Genomic DNA, 23,351 nt, shown 5'->3' on the forward strand with positions numbered 1-23,351 from the left:
GTTGCCTGGGGCTGTCCACGGTGGCTCTCCTCTCACGTGCTGATGTGGAATGGGGGTGGGGGAGCTGGGGCCTGGCAGGCATGCTGGTCCTTTGTGCAGCCCCCCACGTGTTGAGCTCGGGCTGCCTCGTGGCATGGCGGTGTGGCCCCCAGAGCAAGCACGCCAGCAGACTGGAAGCGGAAGGAGCCGGGCTCTGGAGGCTTGCGTATGGAAGTCGACACAGGGTCACGTCCATCTTTTTTTTTTTTTTTTTTTTTTTGTCCAATCAGTCACGTAGATCAGATCCATGAGGAGAGGACTTAGACCCACCTGTTCCTGGAAGGACGTAAAGAACGTGGGAGGGCCAAAGCCGGTTTTGCTCAGTGGATAGAGCGTCAGCCTGCGGACTGAAAGGTCCCGGTTTCGATTCTGGTCAAGGGCATGTACCTTGGTTGCGGGCACATCCCCAGTGGGGGTGTGCAGGAGGCAGCTGATCGATGTTTCTCTCTCATCGATGTTTCTAACTTTCTATCCTTCTCCCTTCCTCTCTGTAAAAAATCAATAAAATATGTTTAAAAAAAAAAAGAATTTGGGGGCATGTTTAGCCACTAACAGCGAATCCCTTTGCAGAGTTACCACGAGGAACAGGTGAGGCAGGAGTGTGACCCCAATGAAAGGGACAGACCGTGGCCGGTGTGGGAAGGACGGACATGCCAGAGGGCAGAGCCACTTTGGAAAGTAGTTTGGTGATTCCTTACAAAGTCAAGCCTCTACTTACCCCACATTCCAGCCGCCGTGGCCCTAGATAGTTGCCCAGGAGAAATGCAAACAAATGTCCACAAAGGCTTGAGCGCAGTGTGCACAGCAGCTGCGTTCACGGCGCCCCATGTCCGCCGGCTGCAGGAGGGGAGGATGGGGGATCTCATACGGAGCACAGGGAGGGAGGGGGCGCCACCTGCAATCGCATGGCGGCTCTCACAGACGTGATGCGGAGTGAGAAGCCAGGCACGGAATACACTCTATGTGGCTCCCCTAGCGTAAGTGACCCGACATCCCACTTTTGGTGGGACAGTCTCGATTTTTAACAATTCGTCCTGTGGCGTTTTAAAAAAGTTCCGATTTTTCCAAAAATCGGGACTTTTTAAAAATATATATATATTATTGATTTTGTACAGAGAGGGAGGGAGAGAGATAGTTAGAAACATCTATGAGAGAGAGTCATCGATCAGCTGTCTCTTGCACACCCCCTACTGGGAATATGCCCGCAACCAAGGTACGTGCCCTTGACCGGAATTAAACCCGGGACCCTTCAGTCCCCAAACTGACGCTCTATCCATTGAGCCAAACCAGTCTCAGCATAAAATCGGGACACTTTTAAAACGCCGAGGGACGTGGGACAAATTGTTAAAAATCGAGACGTCTGGCCAAAACCAGTTTGGCTCAGTGGATAGAGTGTCAGCCTGCGGACTGAAAGGTCCCGGGTTCGATTCCGGTCAAGGGCATGTACCTTGGTTGCGGGCACATCCCCAGTGGAGGGGTGTGCAAGAGGCAGATGATCAATGTTTCTCTCTCATCGATGTTGCTAACTCTCTATCCCTCTCTGTAAAAAAAATCAATAAAAAAATTAAAAAATATATATTAAAAAAAAAAATCAAGACGTCTGGTCACCTTACCCTAGCGTGAAATTCAAAAATAGGCAAAATAATGAATGGTGACGGGAGTCAGAAAGCGGCCAGCGTTGGGAGGGTGGATGCCTGGGAGGAGGCTGACGGAGCCGCACAGGCTGTAGCATGTTCTGTAGATGGTTACACAGATGTAAACACGTGTACAAGGCGATCGAGCTGTCCGCGTGAGGCCTGGGCTCTTTCTGTCATATGCACACCCAGTTAAAAGTAATTGCTGAGCCCAGGGCCTGCTGTGTACCAGGTGACCCACACGCATTAGCCGCCGAGGTCATCGTCCCCGGCATCCCAGCACTGGCAGGCTGGGACACGGATGGTATAGACGCCGGACTGCAGAGCCGCCGCGGCGCCCTCTGGGGCTGGGGCAGCTGGCCAGGGCCCTCTGAAACCCCCGTGGCCGCGGGCCCACCTTCTGGCGGGGAGCAGACGCTCCCTTCGCTCACATAATGGAGAGAGTGTCCTGCTGGCCTGGGCCCAGCAGTTGCATTTGGCGCTGGTGCGTGTTCTTGGGTCAAGTGCATTTGCTCTCCTTCCTGGGGCCGTGAATCATCCTGGACAGCAGTCTCTGCTCCAGCCCTCCAGCCCACTGCCCAGACGTCGGGGCTCCGAGCTCAGCTCCCGGGAGGAGGGGGAACAGGCTGGGAAGGGAAGAGCCTGCCAGGCCCCCACCCAGTGAAGTGCCTGGGGTCATCCTGCCAGGGGCTCCAAAGCATCGGTTCCTCACTGACCTCTCTGCTCTTCTGGGGAACAGACAAAACACGCACCCCCGGGTGCCTGGACGCGATGCTGTGTCGTGGGCTGGCTGTGAGAGAAGGAATGTGGCTTCCCTCTGATGCCCCTGTGACAAGGGAATCGCACAGGTTTTCCAGGGACACGGTGCTGGGGATACAGGCCGGGTGGGGACTGTGGTTAACCAGAGCAGGCAGCTGGCACCCAGCTGGATGGGTGTTGCCAGGTGGAACCCGGCCTCCGTGCGGCCTGGTCTTCAGCAGCTGGAACCCGGGGTTTCTAAGGGAAAGAGTCTTAATTTTAGGTCGTGGCACCTGGCTGTGCTCCTCTTGGCTCCTTGCATGTGTGTGTGTGTGTGTGTGTGTGTGTGTGTGTGTAAGGCACGACGCTGGTTCTCTGTGCAGAGACGGGACGTGAGTGCGGATCTCTGGTTTGGGGGGATGGCCTCAGACCCACCTGGGTTGGAGTCCCCCATCTCCCACTTTGTAGCTCTGTGGTTCTGGGCCAGCGCATTCCCTTTTCCTGGCTTTTCCTGTTTCATCACCAGTAAAATAAGGCTGAAGATGAAATAGTTCCCCTTTACAGGGCCCGTCTCCCCAAAATTACCCTCTGCTTTCCCCAGCGTCCAGCCTGCCTCTGGGCAGGTGCAGGAGCGCCCTCACACCCGCGGCTCTGGCCGTGGGCCAGCAGCCTCAGAGGGGCCCTGGCTCGGCCCACAGACGTCTTTCCTCTGATTCCTTCGGGTTCAGAGGAGGGCGGGGGATGCTCCGGGAATCCCCTCTCTGCAGCGTTCGCCTCTCTCCTGTAGGTTGCTAAGACCAAGTCCTTCTGATTCTCACCCCCCCTCCCCCAATATGTTTCCTTACCAATTAATAGGAAGAAAATGTCACATTTGATCCAACGTGTTCTGTCCTCGCCACGAGTTAGCTGCTCCGGATTGAGTCCTGGCGACTGCTTCTGCGGGTGACCTCGCTGAGAGATGGGCTTCCCTCTAGAAGCGGAAGAAGGGGGACATTGAGGACGTTTCCCTATCGTGTAGCAAATGCAGGCGCCACGGGAGCCGGGCAGCACGTGGACATGGTGAGCGTTAGGGAGGGGTGGCGGCTATGGAAGCCCGAGAGATCCCATCTGGAGGGAGCAGCTTCCGTGCCTGGGGGGACGCAGGCCCATGTTGCTGAAGCTGCTGCCTTTTTTTTTTTTTTTTTTTTTTTTTTTTAATATATTTCATTGATTTTTTTCAGAGAGGAAGGGAGAGGAATAGAGAGTTAGAAACATCAATGAGAGAGAAACATCGATCAGCTGCCTCTTGCACACCCCCTACTGGGGATGTGCCCACAACCAAGGTACATGCCCTTGACCGGAATCAAACCTGGGACCTTTCAGTCCGCAGGCCGACGCTCTACCACTGAGCCAAACCAGTTTCACCTCTTTTTTTTTTTTTTTAATTTCTTTATTTATTACGGCATTACATATGTGTTCTTATTCCCCCATTACCTCCCCTAACTCCCCACCCCCCATGCCCTCACCTCCCTGTTGTCTGTGTCCATTGGTTAGGCTTACATGCATGCACACAAGACCTTTGGATGATCTCTCCCCCTTACCCCCACCCTCCCCTACCTTCCCTCTGAGGTTTAATGGTCTGATCGATGTTTCTCTGTCTCTGGATCTATTTTTGGTCATCAGTTTATGTTGTTCATTATATTTCATAAATGAGTGAGATCATGTGATATATATCTTTCTCTGCCTGGCTTATTTCACTTAGCATAATGCTCTCCAGCTCCATCCATGCTGTTGCAAATGGTAAGAACTCCTTTTTTACCACAGCGTAGTATTCCGTTGTGTAGATGTACCATAGTTACCTAATCCACTCTGCTGATGGGCACTTAGGCTGTTTCCAAATCTTAGCTATGGTGAGTTGTGCTGCTATGAACATAGGGGTGCATATGTCCTTTCTGATTCGTGTTTCCAGTTTCTTGGGATATATTGAATCTGCTGTTCATCCAGGCTTCACCGCTGCAGCATTTGTTAAAGTTGTATTTACGTGCTTTGCTGTGGAATAGATTTGGATTTCCGGGAAAGTTGCCGAGGCAGTACAGAGAGTTCCCACACCCCTCACCCAGTGCTGCCCTGTTAACATCCTACATCGCCCCGCACCTCCGCCGAAATTAAAAAACCCAGCCTGGGCGGATGCTGCCTCTCCACGCCACACTCATCTCTGTTTCCCGTTGCCTCGCTCCTGTTCCAGGCCCGTCCCCTTAGCCTCCGCAGTCTCCGAGTTCCTTTCCTGCTTTCTGTGACGTTGCAGTTCGAGGAGTACCTACCAGGAATTTGTAGACCAAGCATGTCAAACTCAAAGGCTAACACGGGCCAAATAAACAAGGTTTATGTGTATGTGGGCTGCAAAAAAAGCCCAAAAGCTTCAATTTCCACAGAAACGCAGGTTTATTTCAATAGAGACATGCTGAATACCTAGGGCTGAAATAAATGAGAAATTGTTACCATAAAATAATAGAACATTGTAATAAATATTAATATTTTTTCTTGAGAACTAATTTACCAGACACTGAATATCTGCACAGATTAATAAGCATAATGCAAATAAAACCTATTTTTCTTGTTCTCCGAAAGTGACAGATTTTCTGTGTGCACATCAGACGAGTCAGTCCAAGACTAATGACGTGGCCATTGGCTGCTAAAATAATCGCTGCCGCCGAAACCGGTTTGGCTCAGTGGATAGAGCGTCGGCCTGCTGACTGAAGGGTCCCAGATTCGATTCTGGCCAAGGGTATGTACCTTGGTTGCAGGCACATCCCCAGTGGGGGGTGTGCAGGAGGCAGCTGGCCGATGTTTCTCTCTCATCGATGTTTCTAACTCTCTATCCCTCTCTCTTCCTCTCTGTAAAAAAAAATCAATACATTGTATTTAAAAAATAATTAATTAAATAAATAAAATATTCACTGCTGGTATTAGTGGAGAGAAATGCGTAAGGGAAATGAATGCAACACGATTATAGTCATCAGTCATTAGCGAAGGTTGTAGTTTGTTATTAATAATTATGTATCAGAGGATATTGTAAAAATTAAGTTACGAAATTTTTAGTGAAACGTTTCTTACAGACTGTTATAGTGGCTGGGCCGCAAAAATATTGGTTGTGGGCTGCACATGGCCCATGGGCTGTGAGTCTGCTTGTGTAGATGGTCCATCGTGTGGGTTTGTCTGGCGTTCCTCTTGTGGTCACACGGGTGATGGGTTTCCGGCGAGAACGCCGCCGAGGTGAGGCGCCTCTCATCACGACATCTCTGGGCATCACGGGGTCACCCAAGGACGTCACGGGGGCTCGTCTTGGCCAGGTTTCTCCACCGCAACGTTCCACGCCCCCCTCATCATTTGCTCCCATCAGGCTCACTTGTGTGCATCGATCTGACACGTGGGGTGCGAGTCCAGTTCACGCTGGTGACTGTTGTGCAGGTGGCTCCAGCTTCAGCGACACCGCTCTGCCGGGCTGGCTGTGTGAACCTCTGGCCGGTGCCATCCCTCCGTGGAAGCACCTCCCTCCCGCCTGCCCCGGGCGATGCTCCGGGCTCTCCCAGCCCTGGGATCGGCCCTTTCTCCTGGATCCCCATTTGAATTTTAATGTCGGAAATCAAGTCAAATTTAAAAATGAAAACACTTGGTGAGCTGAGTCAGGGTTCACGCTTAGACATGAAGATCTCGTTGAATGCCCAGAACGTTCTTTCCAGAGAAGCACCCATAAGCTCCCCGTTTTACAGGTGAGGAACAGGCCGGCAGCCTGCGCCAGACCCACCCTCTCCCACCCTCCAGGACGCTCCTCAGCCTCCCGGGGTCAGAGTGAGGTGGGACTTACACTGGGCAGCGGGTGTGGCACTAGCTGCCAGGGGTGGCAGGGCCGTGCCCAAAGGAGGGGCCGGGACAGGCGTGTGGTTTAGACGCCGGGCCATGGGATGGCTGCCAGGAACCCGGGCATGCTGAGGTGGTGGGAACAGACTTTCAGGAGAACCACAGAGGTCGCATGTACTTGGGCAGAAAGAGGAGGAAACACAGGTACAGTTTTTTTAAAAAATACTTTTTTATTGATTTTTTTTTTTTTTTTTTTTTTTACAGAGAGGAAAGGAGAGGGATAGAGAGTTAGAAACATCGATGAGAGAGAAACATCGATCAGCTGCCTCCTGCACACCTCCTACTGGGGATGTGCCTGCAACCAAGGTGCATGCCCTTGACCGGAATCAAACCTGGGACCCTTCAGGCCTACGCTATATCCACTGAGCCAAACCGGTCAGGGCACAGGTACAGTTTTTAAAAACAGGCTTAAAATTAAAACTTTATCCTGAGTTACTTATCTGTTTGTGCCTAACAATAATGCCAAACTCAGTGCCCGCAGCCATCCATCCCCACTTGGGAGCGTGCGGGTCAGGGGTCTGGGTGCAGCCCCGCTGGCCGGCGGCTCCGTCTCCGGCTGCAGTCCCCGCTGGGCCGGGCCACGGCCACCTCGGGCTCCAGTGGGGCAGGCCTGCGTCCAGGCAGCCCGGCGGCTCTGGGCAGGGCTAGCTCCTCGTTGGCAGTTGGCCGAGGCCCTCAGTTCCCAGCCACGTGGGCCTCTCCAGCATGGCAGCTTGCTTCCTCCGAGCCAGCAGCCGAGAGGGCAAGTGAGACAGAAGAGGGGGGAGAGATCAGGCGTGAACCAGCCAGCAACAGAGACCACCAGCCAGGAGGAGGGACAGTCTTCTGTGCAGGAGGCTCCGAATGACATCTCCCGTTCTGGCCGACTCCTATTTTGTGGTGAGGCAAAGTGTCTCCCTAGGCCCAGCCCACGACAGGGGGAGGGGATCACCCAGGGCAGAATAGCAGGAGGCGGGGTCACTGAAGACTTCAGACAGCTGCCTGCCCCGCCATGCAAACACTGCTAACCGGCTGTCCTCACAGCATTCCCCGGAAGCAAAGGAGGACGGAGAGGGCGGTGGCTTGCCCAGGGTCACACAGCTCCTGGAGGGGAGAGCTAGATTCAAACTCCACTCTGAGTCCCAAGTGCGGCTCCTGTGTGCCCATGGGTGTTTCTCTGGCTGTCCCTGGGCCCCCACTCCAGTGTAGCCTTGGAGCCTGGCCGAAAACAGATCCCCAGACAAACCGGTCCACAACCCACCCGGAGGGGCCGGGAACAGCACTGGCTGGCTTCCCGCAGGGGGTTCGGACGCTCCCTGGCACCTGAGAGCGGTGTGGTACTCCCCTCTGCACGGCAAGGACACGACACCACGGAAATGGATTTCCCGCTCCCACCAGGGCTGGCCTCGGTGCGTCCGGCTCTGAAGGAAAACGGAGGCTGAAGGGTCCAGTGTCAGGGGTCCAAGCCGAAGAGATTGAACGTCAGTGAGAAGCCCGGGAAGTGCCAGTGTCTGCGAGTGGGAAGCTCCCTGATGAGTCGTGCTTTTCATTAACGTCGTTGATGCTAATGATGAACCCATTAGTATTATTAATCCCAGGGCAGGGAAAGCGAGCCTCCCCGCGCACTCAGCTAAGGGGTTCGATTCTTCCCCTTTGCTCCTTTTGTGCTTTAGAAAAGGAAGGCCTGGCCAGGTAACCCGATGGTTAGAGCTCAATGTTGCGGGTTCACTCTCCGATCAGGGCACACACAAGAAGCAACCAAAGAATGAATACATAAGTGGAACAACGAACGGTTGTTTCTCTCTCTCTCTCTCTCTCTCTCTCTCTCTCTCTCTCTCTCTCTCTCTCAAATCAATCCCTCAATAAATTGATTAGATTAAAAAGAAAACGAAGATACTTGTTTGGGATTGGTGGTGCTGGTTGTTTGGGGGGGACGATGATTGATTTTCAGTTCAGTACCTAACACCTGGGCGGGCCTGCGTCCCGAGACGCAGTGGTGTGGGTCCCCGGCTGGGATCTGGGTTGAGCCGGGGCCTGCCCCAGGGCAGATGCCACTCAGGGTCTCGGCCATCAGTGAGGTCTCTGCTGTCCCTGGAGGCCCCGGAGGCAGGCGGAGGCCGTGGGGACGGGACCGAGGGCCTCATGCGCCGTTTTGATCCTTGCAGATCAGGAGCGACACTTCGCAGATCTTGGAGGAAAACATCCCTCTCCTTCAGGCCAAGGTGGCGGACATGCTGGCGTCTGCGCCCGAGTGGACCAGCTGGGGTGAGTCCGGAAAAAGGCGCCTTTTCTGTGAGACCCGGGGACTTGTTCGGGCTCTTTCGTCTTGTCTTCCTCTGACCTTGAGACTGTCAGGCATCAGACCTAGTGCAGGGGGCTGGGGCCTCCACTCACGTGACATCTAAAAAACACGACAAATATTAATTTTTATAAAGTATCCTATTTTAAAAATTGGGTACTTTATATGAAATCTAAAAATCTGAATGTTAAGCTGCTTTTGGAAATTCAGAAGCTTTGATAACCTGGCCCCACATTTCTTTAAATACTTTCATCTACTTATTGTTCAAGTTATCCTATCTAATAAAAGAGTAACATGCAGATAGACCATCACTGCAACACACAAGATGGCTGCCCCCATGTGGTCAAAGATCCTTCCCCTATGTGGACACAAGATGGCCACCACAAGATGGCCAACAGGGGAGGGCAGTTGGAGGGGACCAGGCCAACAGAGGAGAGAAGTTGGTGGTGACCGGACCTGCAGGGGAGGGCAGTTAGGGGTGACCAGGCCTACAGGAAAGGGCAGTTGGGGGGGACTAGGCCTGTAGGGGAGGGCAGTTAGCAGCAAACAGACTGGCAGGAGAGCAGTTAGGCATCAATCAGGCTGTCAGGGGAGTGGTTAGGGGGTGATCAGGCTGGCAGGCAGAAGCGGTTAGGGGCAATCAAGAAGTCAGACAGGTAAGCAGTTGGGAGCCAGAAGTCCTGGATTGTGAGAGGGATGTCCCAGATTGGAGAGGGTTCAGGCTGGGCTGAGGAACACTCATCCCCATGCACAAATTTCGTGCACCAGGCCTCTAGTAAATATGTAAAATGCACCCATCTAAGTATACAATTCAGCTAACTTTTAAAAAAATATATATTTTATTGATTTTTGTACAGAGAGGAAGGGAGAGAGAGAGAGAGAGAGTTAGAAACTTCAATGAGAGAGAGTTATCGATCAACTGCCTCTTGCACACCCCCTCCTGGGGATATGCCCGCAACCAAGGTACATGCCCTTGACCGGAATCGAACCTGGGGCCCTTCAGTCCCCAAGCCGCTCTATCCATTGAGCCAAACCAGTCCCGGCAGCTAACTTTTACTGAAACTCACTGGGGCCCAAATTTGAGACATGGGACATGTCCAAGCCCTGGGCTGAATTGTAGGGCTGAGGGATGTGCTCACTAATTCCCCGCAGTCCACACTATGCCCTATTGCCTCACTGCTGCCTTCTCTCCCCATCTGTTATTGTGTGGGCTGAGCTGCACACATCTCATTTCCCTCCTTGCTGTGCTGCAGAGCTGGTGCCCTCCTGTCCCACCTCCCAGGGGAGGAGCCTAAGCTCTTAGACGTAAGCCCCTTACCCAGGGTCACCAGCTAATTCCATGGAGCTGGACTCGACTTCTGTCCACTGGGCCTAAGCTCTGAATTGAGCTCCAGCCTCAGCGTGGGATCCTGGCTCCTTGCACAGAGGAGGCTGGGAGGAACTTGCAGTGTGACAGTGTCACCTGGACAGAGGGACGTGGCCCCTCGGAGCTGCAGAGGAAGGGATCCTGGCAGGCAGCTCCACGCTAGCAGGGAATTAACATTCTTGTCAGCAGAGAATGAGGCAGGAATATAATTAAAACGCTGCCCTTGGAATAGCTGATTCATTTGAATTTTATTCCACACGTTGGGAAGAGGAAAAAGAAACGTGAAGATTTGCAGCCCTGGTTCTTGCCTTGCTTGGGTCGGCCCAGCTCTCCAGTCCGATGCTTTCCTTAGCATTTGGTTCACTAACATCTGTTGCGGGCCTACTATGTGCCACTCGTCCTGAGAAAGAAAGGTACCGTCCACAGCCATATTCTAGCAGGAGAGACTTGACGACAAAGCATCACCTTAGCCGTTTCCGATTGCCACTGTCGCAAATTCCCTCACATGAGTGGCTTAAAGCATGGATCTCATCGCTCCTGAGGGCGGAAGTCCAGAATGTGTTCACAGGCTGACGCTGAGGTGTCCGCGGGTTTCTGCGGGAGGCTCGAAGCCGCCTGCATTTCTCAGCTCATGGCTCCTTCCTCCGTGTTCAGAGCCCACAGCCTAGCACCTCCCTGTCTCTCTCCTACTCAGACCTTCCCCGACCCTCTCCGGAGGAGCCTGTGATGGCAGGGGGCCTCCTGGACAAGCCAGGCCCATTGCCTCCTTTCAGGATCCTTAGTCACATCTGCACAGGTCCTTTCGCCGAGTAAGGAAACAGATGCCCCGGCTCCAGGGATGAGGATGCAGACATTTTTGGGGCGATGATTCTCCCGGCCACCATCAGCCCGGGGGACATAGAGTGAGGCAGGCGACGAGGGGAGGAACCCACCGGCCCCTGAGGGTGAGTGGAGGGAGCAGTGTGGGGAGGGGTGGGCAGGGGCACCGCCGGGACAGAAGCTCTGAGGCAGGAAGGAGATGGCACCAGAGGGAGAGGCGGGCCAGGTCACCGGCCAGGACCAGGGCAGGGCTGGGAAATGGGGCAGCATCAGCCTCGTGGTCTGGGCCTTGCAATCCAAGGTCAGGATTTGGCCTTTATCCTGAGGAACGGGAAGCCGCTGAAAAGGCAGGATTGCCTAGTGGTTAGGAGTGCAAGCTCTAGACAGCACAGCCTCAGGGCTCAGGGCTCTGGGCCATCCTGTGGGCATCAGAGGGCTCAGCAGCATCCTCGGCCTCCACCTCCGAGATGCCCTGCCCCCCAACTTCGTGTGACACCCAAATGTCTCCAGATGCTGCCAACGGCTCCTGCTGGGAACCTCTGCTGAGAGTCCTGCTACCTCTTCCCGGTGTGGCCCCAGCAAGTCCGAGCCTCATTTCCCTGGGAAACGGCATCAGCAGGGAGGCTCTTGAACCCAAAGTGATTCGGAACTTCATAGATTTGTAGGGTGCTGGCTGTGGCTACGCCGAGGTGGTGCTGGGGGTGTGGCTGGGGCGAGGCCCCGGTCCCCTGCCAGTGGCTGTGGGTGCTGGGTGAGGAGGTGGCTGGGGGTGCCTGCCAGACCCAGAGCAGACAGCGGCCTGGGGCTGTGACCCCACGCTGAGGCCTGGAAGGTGGGGAGTGAGCCCGAGAAGGAGAAAGGCCTCCCGGGCAGTTGTGGTCGGTGCAGAGCTCACGACGGAGGGTGAGGCTGGGGCGGAGGGCCCGCTGGCCAGGGAGGGCCCACGCATGGCTTTCGGACCCTGTGTGGAGGAAGCCAGGACTCGTCAGAGGGATCATAGTTACTACGCTTTGTTTTCTCTCTGACAAAGCCCAAAACAACTTTTTAAAGTGTTCCATTCAGGGGTTCTTGGTATATTTACAAGGTTGTACAATCATCACCACTATCTAATTCCAGGATGTTTTATCATCCCTGAAGGGAACACCACATCCGTTAGCAGTCATTCCCCAGCCTCTGGCAGCCACTCATCTGCTTCCCGAATCTACGGATTGGCCTGTTCTGACATTTCATAGTAATGGACTCATACAACCAACATGTGGCCTAGAGTGTCTGGCTCCTTTCACACAGCGTGTTTTCAAGGTTCATTCATGTTGAAGTGTGTGTCGGGACTCCCATCTGAATAACATTCCATCATGTGGATATAGCACAGTGTGCTTACCTTTCACCAGTCGATGGGTACTTGGTTTGTTCCCGCCTTTGGGCAATTATTAATAACTAGAGGCCGGGTGCCTGCTATCCTCGTGGGGAGCGAGCCTGAGCCGCAGTCAGACATCCTTAGTGCTGCCACGGAGGTGGGAGGGGCTCCCGCCACCACCACTGCCACTGCCCCTGCGCTTGTTGGCCGTCGGCCTGGCTTGTAGCTGAGCGATGTGCCCCCCCCACTCCAGCCCCCTGTGAGAGCACACTGACTACAACCTGGATTGAGCGTCTGCCCCCTGGTGGTCAGCGCACATCATAACGACCGGTCATTCTGCTGTTTGGTCTATTTGCATATTAGCCTTTTGTTATATAGGATGCTGTGTAAATTTTATGTGGATATGTCTTCATTTCTCCTGGGTAAATACCTAGGAGTAGAATTGCTGGATCGTATAGTAACTCATTTCAGGAATTGCCAAACTACTGTCCAACGTGGCCACAGCATTTTGCACTCCCACCGGCATTTGCTGTAAGTTTTAGATAAGAGGTTGAAAACTCAGAGGCCAATGGCATTCAGGAGCCGGCCAACCTCAAGGCCCTCTCCGCTGTTATTTCCAACAGCTGGTGCTGAAAAGCAGCTGTCCCTTCCGTGGATCTGATTCTCCCGGTTGCCACAGTCCCCACTCTGCCCAGAGCCTCCCCACCACGGAGGCTGATGGCATTTGCCTTGTGTCACCCCGCACCCCCAACACACACCTTCCTGGGCTGCTGCTTTCCTTAGAGGAGAGAGAGATTTCTCTGTAAGTGGGTGTCTGTCAAAAGGGGGGAAAACTAAGCTAGTCAGAAAGGGTCATGCATTTCGAGGCGAATGGGAGAGTATGTATTTCCCATGACGTGGTGTGTGACCTCAGAACCACACAGCTTAGGCCCCTGTGGAACCTGACATGGATTCCACAGCCTGACTCCACTCTGCCTTTTGAGTAACTCTCTTCCCTCCTTCGTCCCCTGTGAGTTGGGGCCGTGCTGTTTGTCCCTCGCAGAGTCGCCATGGGGCCAGCACTGGCACATTCAGGGGCTCAGAGAGGACAACTGTCAGTGGTCACTGCCCACAGGCTGGGAGAGGGGAAGGATGCTTGCCACTCAGCCAGCCGGCCATGGCCACGGCCACGGCCACGGCCACGAGCCCTGGGGCTCGCAGGGAGCCGGGACCACCCTGCTCTCAGCTCCGTGCGGCCCCCGGGGTGGACGGAGCTTGGGAACTGGCCCTTTCTCAGTTTCAATAATAAAACTAACGTGTACTGGGCACTTGCATTGAGCCGGGGACTCGGTGCTTTCCGAGTAAGAACTTCACCCTCCCAGCAGCCCCAGGAGGAAGGTCCCGTCCTTAGTCCCATTGCACAGAGGAAGTGGCCGAGGCACAGAGAGGGGAAGGCGTTTGCCCGCGGTCACACAGCCAGGAAGTGGTGGAGCTGGAATTGCAAAGGTGCGTGCTCCCGGCGGCTCCTCCGTGCTGGATGCTGGCACTTTCCGGGCAGGGGCCTGCTCTGAAGCGGGGGCCTTTGCCAGAAGTGTTCACATGCATTAGCACTCAATATGTTTCAAAACAATGAGGCTCTCTCTTCTTCCTTCCTTCCTCCTTCCTTCCTTCCTTCCTTCCTTCCTTCCTTCCTTCCTTCCTTCCTTCCTTCCTTCCTCTCTTCCTTCCCTTCCTCCCTCCCTCTCTCTCTCCCTCTCTCTCTCCCTCCTTCTCTTTTTCCTCCCCTCCCTCCTGATAATAAAAGTAATACATTTTAATTGTGTAGAGAAATACACAGAAGTCGCCCATACTCCATAACCCAGCCCCCAGGGTGGCCATGATTGGCTGCCACCCTCTCTGTCCCCAGCCCTGACTGGTGGATGCCTGGGTGTCTGCCCCAGTTGGCTGCGGGCTGGGGTGGCCCCGGGTTGGCCTCTCCCTGGCCCTGCTGGGCCGGGCTGCCCTCGCTGGCAGGCATTTGGGAGGCGGGTCAGACCTCGGGAGCTCGCATTCCTCAGCCAGCCTCCCTCCCCACCGGACTGGTCTTAGCGCAGGGAGCGTGAAATTGGAATCGGCTGGGAGGACTACAGGATTTCCTCTGTTTCACAACCAGATGTGCTGGCCCTGGGAGGCCTCCAAGCTGGAGGGCCGGAGCCCTGGTCCTGCCCATGGCCCCTCATCCCCACCACACACACACACACACACACACACACACGCACGCGCACACACACACTCCCTTGATGTGGCTTCCTCGGCCTTTCAGCTCTGCCTGCCAGAGCCTCAGGGAGAGCACGTCCTGGCTCACCCGGTGTCTTTCTGCGGAGGGAGCCTGGGTTCCTGCGCTCACGCAGGCGCACACTCATTCCCACGTGCCTCATTCACGCCCTCACCGTCCCGCTGAGCCCCTCCAGCTGACCAGGTTCTGGTCTCGGTCTGTGGACAGCACTGACCCAGCACGGGCCCTTTCAGACAAGAAAGGCGTTCAGAGGGCTCGGGGGCTGTTAGAGCAGGTGGTCGGGAGGTTGATCCAGGGCCAGAAAGAGGAGCGGCATTCCTCCCACCTAGAACGGAGAGAGGGCACGTGGGCACGCAGAAGCTGGTGCACAGGCCCTGCCTGGAGAGAGAGGCCTGCCTGGAGAGAGCTGTGTGACTTCGGGCAGGTGGCCCAACCTCTCTGAGCCTTGGATTCCCTTCTCTGTAAAACAGGCTAAAAAGAGGGTCCCGATGGGAGAAGGTGGAAGGACGGGATGGGGGGGAGGGGAGCCTGGACAAGCCGGGTTAGGTTGGGAGCCGCTGCTGCTGTTGTCAGGGCCCCGGGCGGCGACCTCCCAGCTCAGGCCTCCCCTCCCAGGAGCCCGCTGTGGCAGGGACTGGGGGCCTCCCCTGGCCGGGGACGCAGCCAGGACTGTCCCAGCTGGGACAGAGGTGGCATCCCGCGCTCTCCTCCCCGCCAGGCCTTCGTTAAGATGGTGGGACGCAGCGTCTCCATGTGCTCCGGGCGGAGTGGCGCCACGGAGCCCTCTCGCAAGCCCTGCGGAGGCGGGGGTGGCCGGCACCGGAGGGCTCCCCGCCTTCAGGAACGTGAGTATCCCCGCCCCTCCCCCTCCCAGGCCCCGGAGTGGCGGGGGCTCAGGAAGCGGGAGGTCAGAGGGCACGTCTCATTTCTGCAGACAGGAAACGGTGTCTGGCCGGCCTGGGAGGGGCTGGCCCAGGTGGCTGGGTGTCTCGGTCCCTCCCGGAGGTCCCTCTGGGTTTTGAGCGTCCTGTGACCGCTTGCTTATTCACTCACCGTTTATTGAGCGCCTGCTGTTTGCTGAGCATGGTGGTCCGTCTGGGATCACATCACAAGCAGAGACAGACCCTGTCCTGACAGCCTGAGGACAGGCTCATAGACCCCGAATCCAGGTGGGGTCCTTCCAGGACAGGAGCTGGCCCAGCGGACCCTCGGGCTGGGCCAGGGGGGTGTCCAACCCAAGTGTGGCCTCTGCAACGTGTGACGGCCTCTCCTTCGACGGCTCTGCTTCTTGGATCCTCCCAATGGCCCATCAGCATCACGTGTCCCTTTCACTGACGGGAACACGGACGTCAGACTCTTCCTGCCATCGAGAGCTTGGCTGCTTAAGATCCTCTGTCTTTTCAGCTCGTCACAGGCTGACCCCCCGGCCCAGAGGACACTGGGCAGGTCCGGGGACGTTTGAGGTGTCAGCTGGAGATGAGGGTTCTGTTGGCATCTAATGGCTAGAAACCAGGGATGCTATTAAACACCCTGCAAAGCCCCCACAACAATTTAGGTGTCTGTCTCTAAATGTCAGTAATGTGAGCGTGGGAAACCCTGCCCTGAGCTGGATTTGCTCATAATAATGGCTTATGGTGGGTCTGTTCAAAGTGCTTTAAAAAATTGTTTAATTTCAGAGAGGAAGGGAGAGGGAGAGATAGATAGAAACATCAATGATGAGAGAGAATAATTGATCTGCTGCCTCCTGCATGCCCCCCACTGGGGACCGAAGCTACAACCCAGGCTTGTGCCCTGACCGGGAATCAATCCCTTGACCTCCTGGTTCATGGGTTAACGCTCAGCCACTGAGCCACACCGGCCGGGCTGTTCTAAGTGCTTTACTTGCTGTTTTATATGGCATCTAATTCTCACACCAATCTTCGGAAGAAGATACTTTAAAAAAAATAAATCTTATTGATTTTTTACAGAGAGGAAGGTAGGATAGAGTTTGAAAAATCGATAAGAGAGAGAGATCGATCAGCTGCCTCTTGCACACCCCCCACCGGGGATGTGCCCGCAACCAAGGTACATGCCCTTGACCAGAATCAAACCTGGGATCTTTCAGTCTGCAGGCCAACACTTTATCCACTGAGCCAAACCGGTTTTAGCTGGAAGAAGATACTTTCGTCATTACCCCCATTTTATAGACGGGGAGACTGAGGCTCAGGGAAGTGAAGGGAATTGCCGAGGCCCACAGCCTGGAGTGACAAGGCTGATCGGAGCTCTGGCGGACAAGTCTCTGGGCCTTGCCCTTCTCAGGAACGGTGTCTGTGCAGCCGGCCGCCCTGTCCTGCCCCCGGGGGGGGGGGGAATCCCTCACTGTTCTTTGAGGTCTGCCTGTGGGTCCCCCCTCCGTTGCATTCCCCTGTGCCTCCTGCGCCCCCCTCCCCCCCCCCCCCCCGCCTCCAGGCTGTGTTACCTCTGAACGTTATGTGCGTTGGGTATTAACATTACCCCCATTTCATAGAGGAGGGAACGGAAGTTTGGAAAGTTTCGGGGGTTGTCTTGTAGCCCAGGAACCGAATTTGGCTCCTCGTTTTGTTTGGCCCGGCAGTGTTACCTAAGCAGCATGTCTCACGGCGCCTGACTAGGCATTCACTCGCTAGTCCCTGCCCCATCTTTCCTTACACCTGCCCGCAGCCTGTGCTGCTCACCCCAGAAAGCAGAGATGTCGGTCACACAGTGCCTGCCTCCAGATGGATGACTGTCCAAGGCTGGTAACAGCTAGATAGACCTCATGGTCTAGAAACTCCTGTTAATCCTTCAAAGCCCAAGCTAATGCCACCTCTTCCCGGAAGCCCTTCGGGATTTTCCCACCTCCAGATAAATACCATTGTTTTGCCTTCCAATGGCAATGAAATCAGAAGCTGCTGCTTCGGGGGGGAAGGGGAAGAATCCAAGATGGCGGCATAGGTAACACCTAACTACAGCCTCACACAACAATTTCAATAAAATACAACTAAAATAAAAAATGGACATTACCCAGAACCACAGGAAAGTTGACTGTCTGGAAATTTTACAATGAGAAGGAAAGAGAAAACCAGAAGGAAAATCAGAGGAGCTGTAAAAGCCTAAGGTAGGGAGACACCGTGTGTGCGGGGAGAGGACGGAGCTGGAGAGGAGGGGTGGCTGAGTTCCTGGCTGGCATTCCCTAGCGGGAAGGAGATAGAAGCTCTGGACTGTGTTAAACCCCAGTTCCGATAGCTCTGAACCCCAGTTCTAGGCCAGACCCTGGAGACCCAGGCTCATACAGAGGGAGCCTGAGCTGTTGGGCAGAATCCCAGGGGAGTGGCGAAAGGCAGAGCCCCCGGAGACACGCACATTGCGTGCAGAGGACAGACCGTTGACTCTGCAGAAGCTGCTCCTCCGTCCTTCTCTTCTCGGAGTTATGGTAGCTCTTCCTGGGCGGCCAGCAGCACCCTAGCCACACGGTGCTCTGCCCAGCGATGGCTCAGAAGCACCTCGGGTGAGGAAGATCAGAGGACGTGGCCGTCATGGCCTGCTGGGCCCTGGCCCCTCTGCACTTCGCAGTCTTTTCCGTAACCCGCACAATTGTCCCCTGTGGTTGGCACTGATGTCCCCATTTAGAGGCAGAGTCCAAGGCCTGAGGAGGGAAGGACACATGTATGAGGTCAGTCCTGGGGTTGGAAGTCAGGCCTGTGAGGCCCCGAAACGGTGGGTTCCCCGATCACTCCTGCAGCAGGACCCCACCGGGGTGTGGCTGGGCGTGCCGGGACCTGCACCTTCTCATCTGCCAGACCCGGGGCCCCAGGCCTACCTGCAGTGACTTGTTCCAGGAAACTGTGGCAGCCCAGGTGTGGTGAGTCACTCTGCACCCCAGCCTGTTGGTCTTGGCTCCAGGAGGGCTTTGTCTAAAGCAGGCAGTGCAGGCGAGCAGCGCACACACACACACACACACACACGCACACGCACACGCACGCGCACACACATGCACACACACACGCACATACACACGCACGCACACACACATGCACACATGTGCACACGCCCGTCAGGGCTGCACCTGCCTCCAGGGTGTGAGCTGAGGGCCTTAGCCTGTGAGGTAGCTCTGGGCATTGTCTCTGTTTCATAGATGGGGGTACTGAGGAACCTGAGGTGCTGATGGGTTGAGTTACCAGCTCAACCGGAGTGGTGGAGCTGGGATTTGAACCTGTGAGGCCTGGACCCAGGCCTGTGCTCTGCACTGCTAGGCTCTGCCAGTCTTTCTGCTCCGACCACCAGAACTGCGGTCTGCTGATGGGGTGCTGGAAGAATGCCCGGATGATTCTCCATTTCTTCCACCTGGGTTTCCCCCAGCCAGGATCTCAGGCTGCCCCAGTCCTCTCCCCTCAGGCGGGCACTGCCTTCCTCCACCCGGCGCACCAGCCCCTCCCCCTGCGGGAGAGAGCGGACTCCAGCTCCTGCACCACCCACCCTCCGAGGGCCCGAGGAGTGGAGGCTGGGGTGGGACAGGGCTCTTGGGCCTAGCCTGGGGCCATGGGGTGCTGGTGAGGGGTCCTGTGGCTGTGGGGTGAGCCACCATTGCTGTCCCCATGGCCTTCCCAGAGTCGGGGGAGCAGTGGGGACCCCCTCATGGGGAGAAAATTGGTCCTTGCTTTTTCTGTCTAGCCCCACCTCCCCTTCTCCCTCTCTCTCCTCCCTCCTATGCAGAGAGGGTGCAGGCAGCAGTCCCCTGAACGCCACCCCAGCACCAGGGACCCGGGGAACAGTACTGGCTGCACCTGGGCTGGCCCCAGGATGCCATGGAGGAGGGGCCTGGGATTGTGGGGATACCATCCCTCCTGCGCTCCCCTAAGCCCAGGCCTTGTGCCTCTGGTTGAGCTGCCGGAGAGGTGTGCCGTCCGTCCACAGACCCTACAAACCCTTCCATGGCTCCCCATTGCCCTTCGAAGAGGTGCCCTGGGCTCGGTGTCCAGGTCAGAAATGTGCATTTCGATGCACATGCATGTGTTTCCATGCTACAGTGTATGTTTCCCATGTTACACTGTGTGTTTCCATGATGTGTTTCCATGGTACCAAGGTCCATATTTCCATGCTGCACTATGGAAAGGAAAAGCTTTTATTATTTTGCATTGATCCTTACATTGTGCCAAGATTTTAACTAAGAATCGCTCCTCTCCTTCACGGAGGCATGCTTTATTAGGGGTGTCGAACTCAATCAGAGAAGGGGCCAAAATCTAAAATCCAGCCTAAATCGCGGGCCAAATGGTTTACTGAACAGTCATAAACTGTCATTGTGATGGAAACGCAGCGGAGTGCAGTGATGACAGCGCGGTGCGGGCCACATTGCAAGGCCTGGTGGGACGGATTTGGCCCGCGGGCCTTGTGTTTGACACATGTGCTTTAGCTGGTGGCCGTGGGCAGGAGGCGGGGCCACTCTAAGCCTCAGGTAGCTTAACTGTCTGTCAGCTGACGTGGGCACGATCATACACTCGCTGGAAAGCAGGTTTGGATTCCATGCAGAGTGAGGGGGCCTCCACGAGAGCCCCGGGAATAAGGAAGAGAAAGCCTCGGAAGTCTCCGGAGGAGGTTCTGCGCCCGGCGGGTCTGGAAGGCCAGCTCTGCTTGTGCAGGACAGGCTGCCGGGAGCACGGGTGGTGCAGGCCAGGCACCGTTCTCAGCAACACCCACAGGCAGGGCTGTTCATCTCCCCGCTTTACAGGTGAGCAAACTAAGGCCAGAGAGGTTCCCCAGGTCACACAGCTGGGCATGAGCATATGAACCCACGTTCTCAGCTGCGTCCCAGACTGCCTGGGAGAGCCACCCTTGAAGCTGCATCTAGTGGGTGAATGCAGACAGCGATCAAAAGCTAAGCAAATTCAGCCGAAACTGGTTTGGATCAGTGGATAGAGCGTCTGCCTACGAACTGAAAGGTCCCGGGTTGGATTCCAGTCAAGGGCATGTGCCTTGGTTGCGGGCGCATCCCCAGTATGGGGTGTGCAGGAGGCAGCTGAATCGATGTTTCTCTCTCATTGATGTTTCTAACTCTCTGTCCCTCTCTGTAAAAAAATCAATAAAATATATTTAAAAACAAACAAACAAAAAAAGCTAAGCAATTTCAGCCAGCTGAGCCCCGGATGAGATGGTCTGAGGTCAGAAGGAAGGGTGCTCCCAGCGGAGGGGACCACAGTGCAGAGGCTGAGGTGGGGCCACAGGCGCTGCAGGAGAGGCAGGAAGCCAGCGTGGGCTGCCGAGTGAGCCGGGGAAGGAGCAGGGAGACGAGGTAAGGGCCTCGAGCTACACAGGAATTTAAGGCTCTTCGAAGGCCAATGGGGAGCCATGGAAGAGTCTGTAGGAGGGGATGACTTAGTCATATTTGCTTCACGTGAAACTTTCCCAGGTGACTTGGTCATGGCCTGGCTCTCCGCCCTGAGCGAAGGCTGAAGTCTCTCTTGTGGAGACTGGAACAGGGGCTGGGGCCCCGGGTTTCAGGGCTCAGTCGTCAGGAGTGGGCTTCCCCCTGGAAACAGCCTGTGCCCTGAGCCCACAGCCATCCTCACGTCGCAGGGCCTCTTCCTGTCCAATCGGAAGAGAGAAAAGAGGCTCTGGGCGAGGGGCCCAGGGTTCCTGGCCGCGTGTCTGCGTCCCCGAGGCCCTGGCTGTCTGTCCATCTGGAGGTCGTTTGCAGAGTGACCGTGTGAGATGGAGCTGTAGACATGTGGGCCACAGGCCTCCGAAGGGCCGGGGAGACCATGTCGGGGTCGCTGTGCCCCTGGGCCCAGGCCCGGGCTGGCCCGGAGGCCGCCATGGCTGTTCTGCTCACCGCGAGCTTGGGCCTCCTCTGGCGCATGTGCCCTGGGACACCCTCCACTATTGGTTGTAAACCGCTGTTTGTTTTCTGCCGAGCCAAAGCATCCTGTGCTCCGGTGTCATTTGATTACTTTTCCAATGGCTAAGAATGGTGTTTTCCAGGGAGGCTGTCTGGCTAATAGCAAAACCACTTCAGCCAGGTCCTGGCATCCACACAGAGCCGGTCCGACCGGGCGCCTGGACTCAGGCCTGCCTGGCCCACCTGTTCCCCCCACAAATACCAGCAGGGAAACCTGATGAAACAAAAAGAAGTTGTCTGCCAGGTGTGACCGTCGGGAGCGGTGGGGACTGTGGTGAACGCCTCATCCAGAGGGGCGGACATGCCTTGCAGAAATGGGGGCATAGCCAGATTTCCCGATTTTGGGGGGAAAGCTGTGTGCCCGTTTTCGTTCCTCACAGTGTTAAACACTGTAGGTCCAATCTATTGCTCCTGTGTGTCACACCCAGCACACCTCAGCTCTGGATTTTAGGATGAAGGTCTATACCCCGCAGGCCCCAACCCCTCAGAGGCATTTGGGACCAGGAAGAGTGGAGAGCTAGGCCCTTCAGGTCTCTGCATGAGCCCCACAGGAGCCCGTAGCTTGCAGCAGCAGCCGGACTAGCAGCCCACAGTTTTATTAAGCACCTGCTAGTGCCCCAGCTATAGTAGTCTTACATGGAGCCTGTCAGTGAAGGGCTTTCTGTGCCTGCCTCAGCTTCCCATAACAACTCCAGAGAGGTTATTCTCCCTGTTGGTGAGGAAGACACCTGAGGCTCAGAGAGGGCTGTTCGCTGGCCCAGGGTCACACAGCATGAGGGGCAGGTCCAGGCTTTGATCCAGCATTGGCTTTGTTCTATGTGTGGCTCCTCTCCCTCTTGAGATCTTCCCAAAGGCAGGAACTACAGCCCCGGAGGAGGCCAAGGTTGCAAACTGGAGATCTTTGGGCCATATCTCCTCCATTAACATACTTTGTTTGGCTAGCCTGGTGCATTCAGGCATTTCATTTGAATTCAATGCCAGCACTTAAAAAACAAGTTTTACATTTAAAACAAGAATTTGTACTTCTGACTTCTCTTGAAAAAGCAGAGATCTGGGCCCCTGAGCAGCATGCCCATTCTCAGTTCCTGCCTGTGGGCATTTGCGCTTCCTCCAGGTTGAGCACATAGTAGGTGTGCATTAAATGTGAGTCAATGAATACTCTTATGGCGTCCATGGCCCTTGATGGTCTCCCCAGGTTTTCCCAGAGGCTGTTTGCCGGCTGTGGGGAGTGGGGGTGGCTGCCCACACCTCCTCACGCTGGGCAGCGTGGGGCTGATCCTGGAGGGAATGGAGGCTGTGGGCGAGCTGTCCTGCCCAGGCTGGCCTGCAGGAGTCGTCAGTGCCAGGTTTGGTGTCTCCTCCCCTCCCCCTCCATGCTCCCCCAGCTCCCTCCCCTCCCCTCCCTGCCCAGCAGGGAGGAAGCGAGGGAGGGAGGGAGGGAGGCTCAGCCCTGCTGGGCACCTCCCCCTCCTCTGCCCAGTTCCCCGGAGGGTGACTCCCGGAAGGAGGCCGGCTTGGCTGGGCTTTATCTGGTGTGGAGGCCAGCGAGGGAGGCACCAACACAAAGGCGATGAGGCTCCATGGCGCCTTCTCCAGGCCCGAACCGCCTCTGCTGCTCCTCCTGCCCCAGCATGCCTTTCGGTAGAAATGCAACATGAGCAGATGGCAGATATTACCGCGAGAGCCGGGTGGCTCTGATCCCCAGCCCCCTCCCCCCAGCAGCCCCCAGCAGCCCCCAGCAGCCCCCACCAAACTGGCTCCCAGGGAGCTGCACAGCACTCACACAGGAGCAGGTCTGTGGGACCGGGCAGGGACGTGCTGGGCAGGAACATTGCAGTCGTTCTTGTCGAGGCTCTGAGGGTGTGTGGGGAGGAAGTTCCTTTTGACAGGAGGGGTTATTATCTGGACCCTCGCATGGCACCCTTCCCAAACACCATCTCCCCTGGGCACCACCTGTCAGCCGCATCCTCCGGCCCTCAGACCAGGCTCCTCCAGCTCTGCCCGCTCTGCACAAGCTGGTCTCTGCCTCGGATACCCTCCTGCTCTCCGGCCGCCCGGGTGTGTTTCTTCATTGTTCAAGGCC

The 23,351-nt window shown here is 55.9% G+C and overlaps 1 protein-coding gene across 4 annotated transcripts in view; it reads left to right on the plus strand.

Annotated features, from left to right (window-relative positions):
• Positions 1-23,351, plus strand: part of BCAS4 (breast carcinoma amplified sequence 4) — a 57,196-nt gene that overhangs the window by 17,018 nt on the left and 16,827 nt on the right. For 2 of the 4 annotated variants that reach the window (XM_036419843.2, XM_045574570.1), the window contains 2 exons: positions 8,453-8,552; positions 15,221-15,224. In XM_036419843.2, coding sequence (XP_036275736.2) covers positions 8,453-8,552; positions 15,221-15,224 — 104 coding nt within the window. Of the gene's footprint in view, positions 1-8,452; positions 8,557-15,220; positions 15,225-23,351 lie in introns of those variants that run through there. The other 2 variants (XM_045574571.1, XM_045574572.1) reach the window with 1 other exon arrangement.

This window comes from Pipistrellus kuhlii, unplaced genomic scaffold (genome assembly GCF_014108245.1).
Source record: "Pipistrellus kuhlii isolate mPipKuh1 unplaced genomic scaffold, mPipKuh1.p scaffold_m20_p_6, whole genome shotgun sequence".
NCBI lineage: Eukaryota > Metazoa > Chordata > Mammalia > Chiroptera > Vespertilionidae > Pipistrellus > Pipistrellus kuhlii.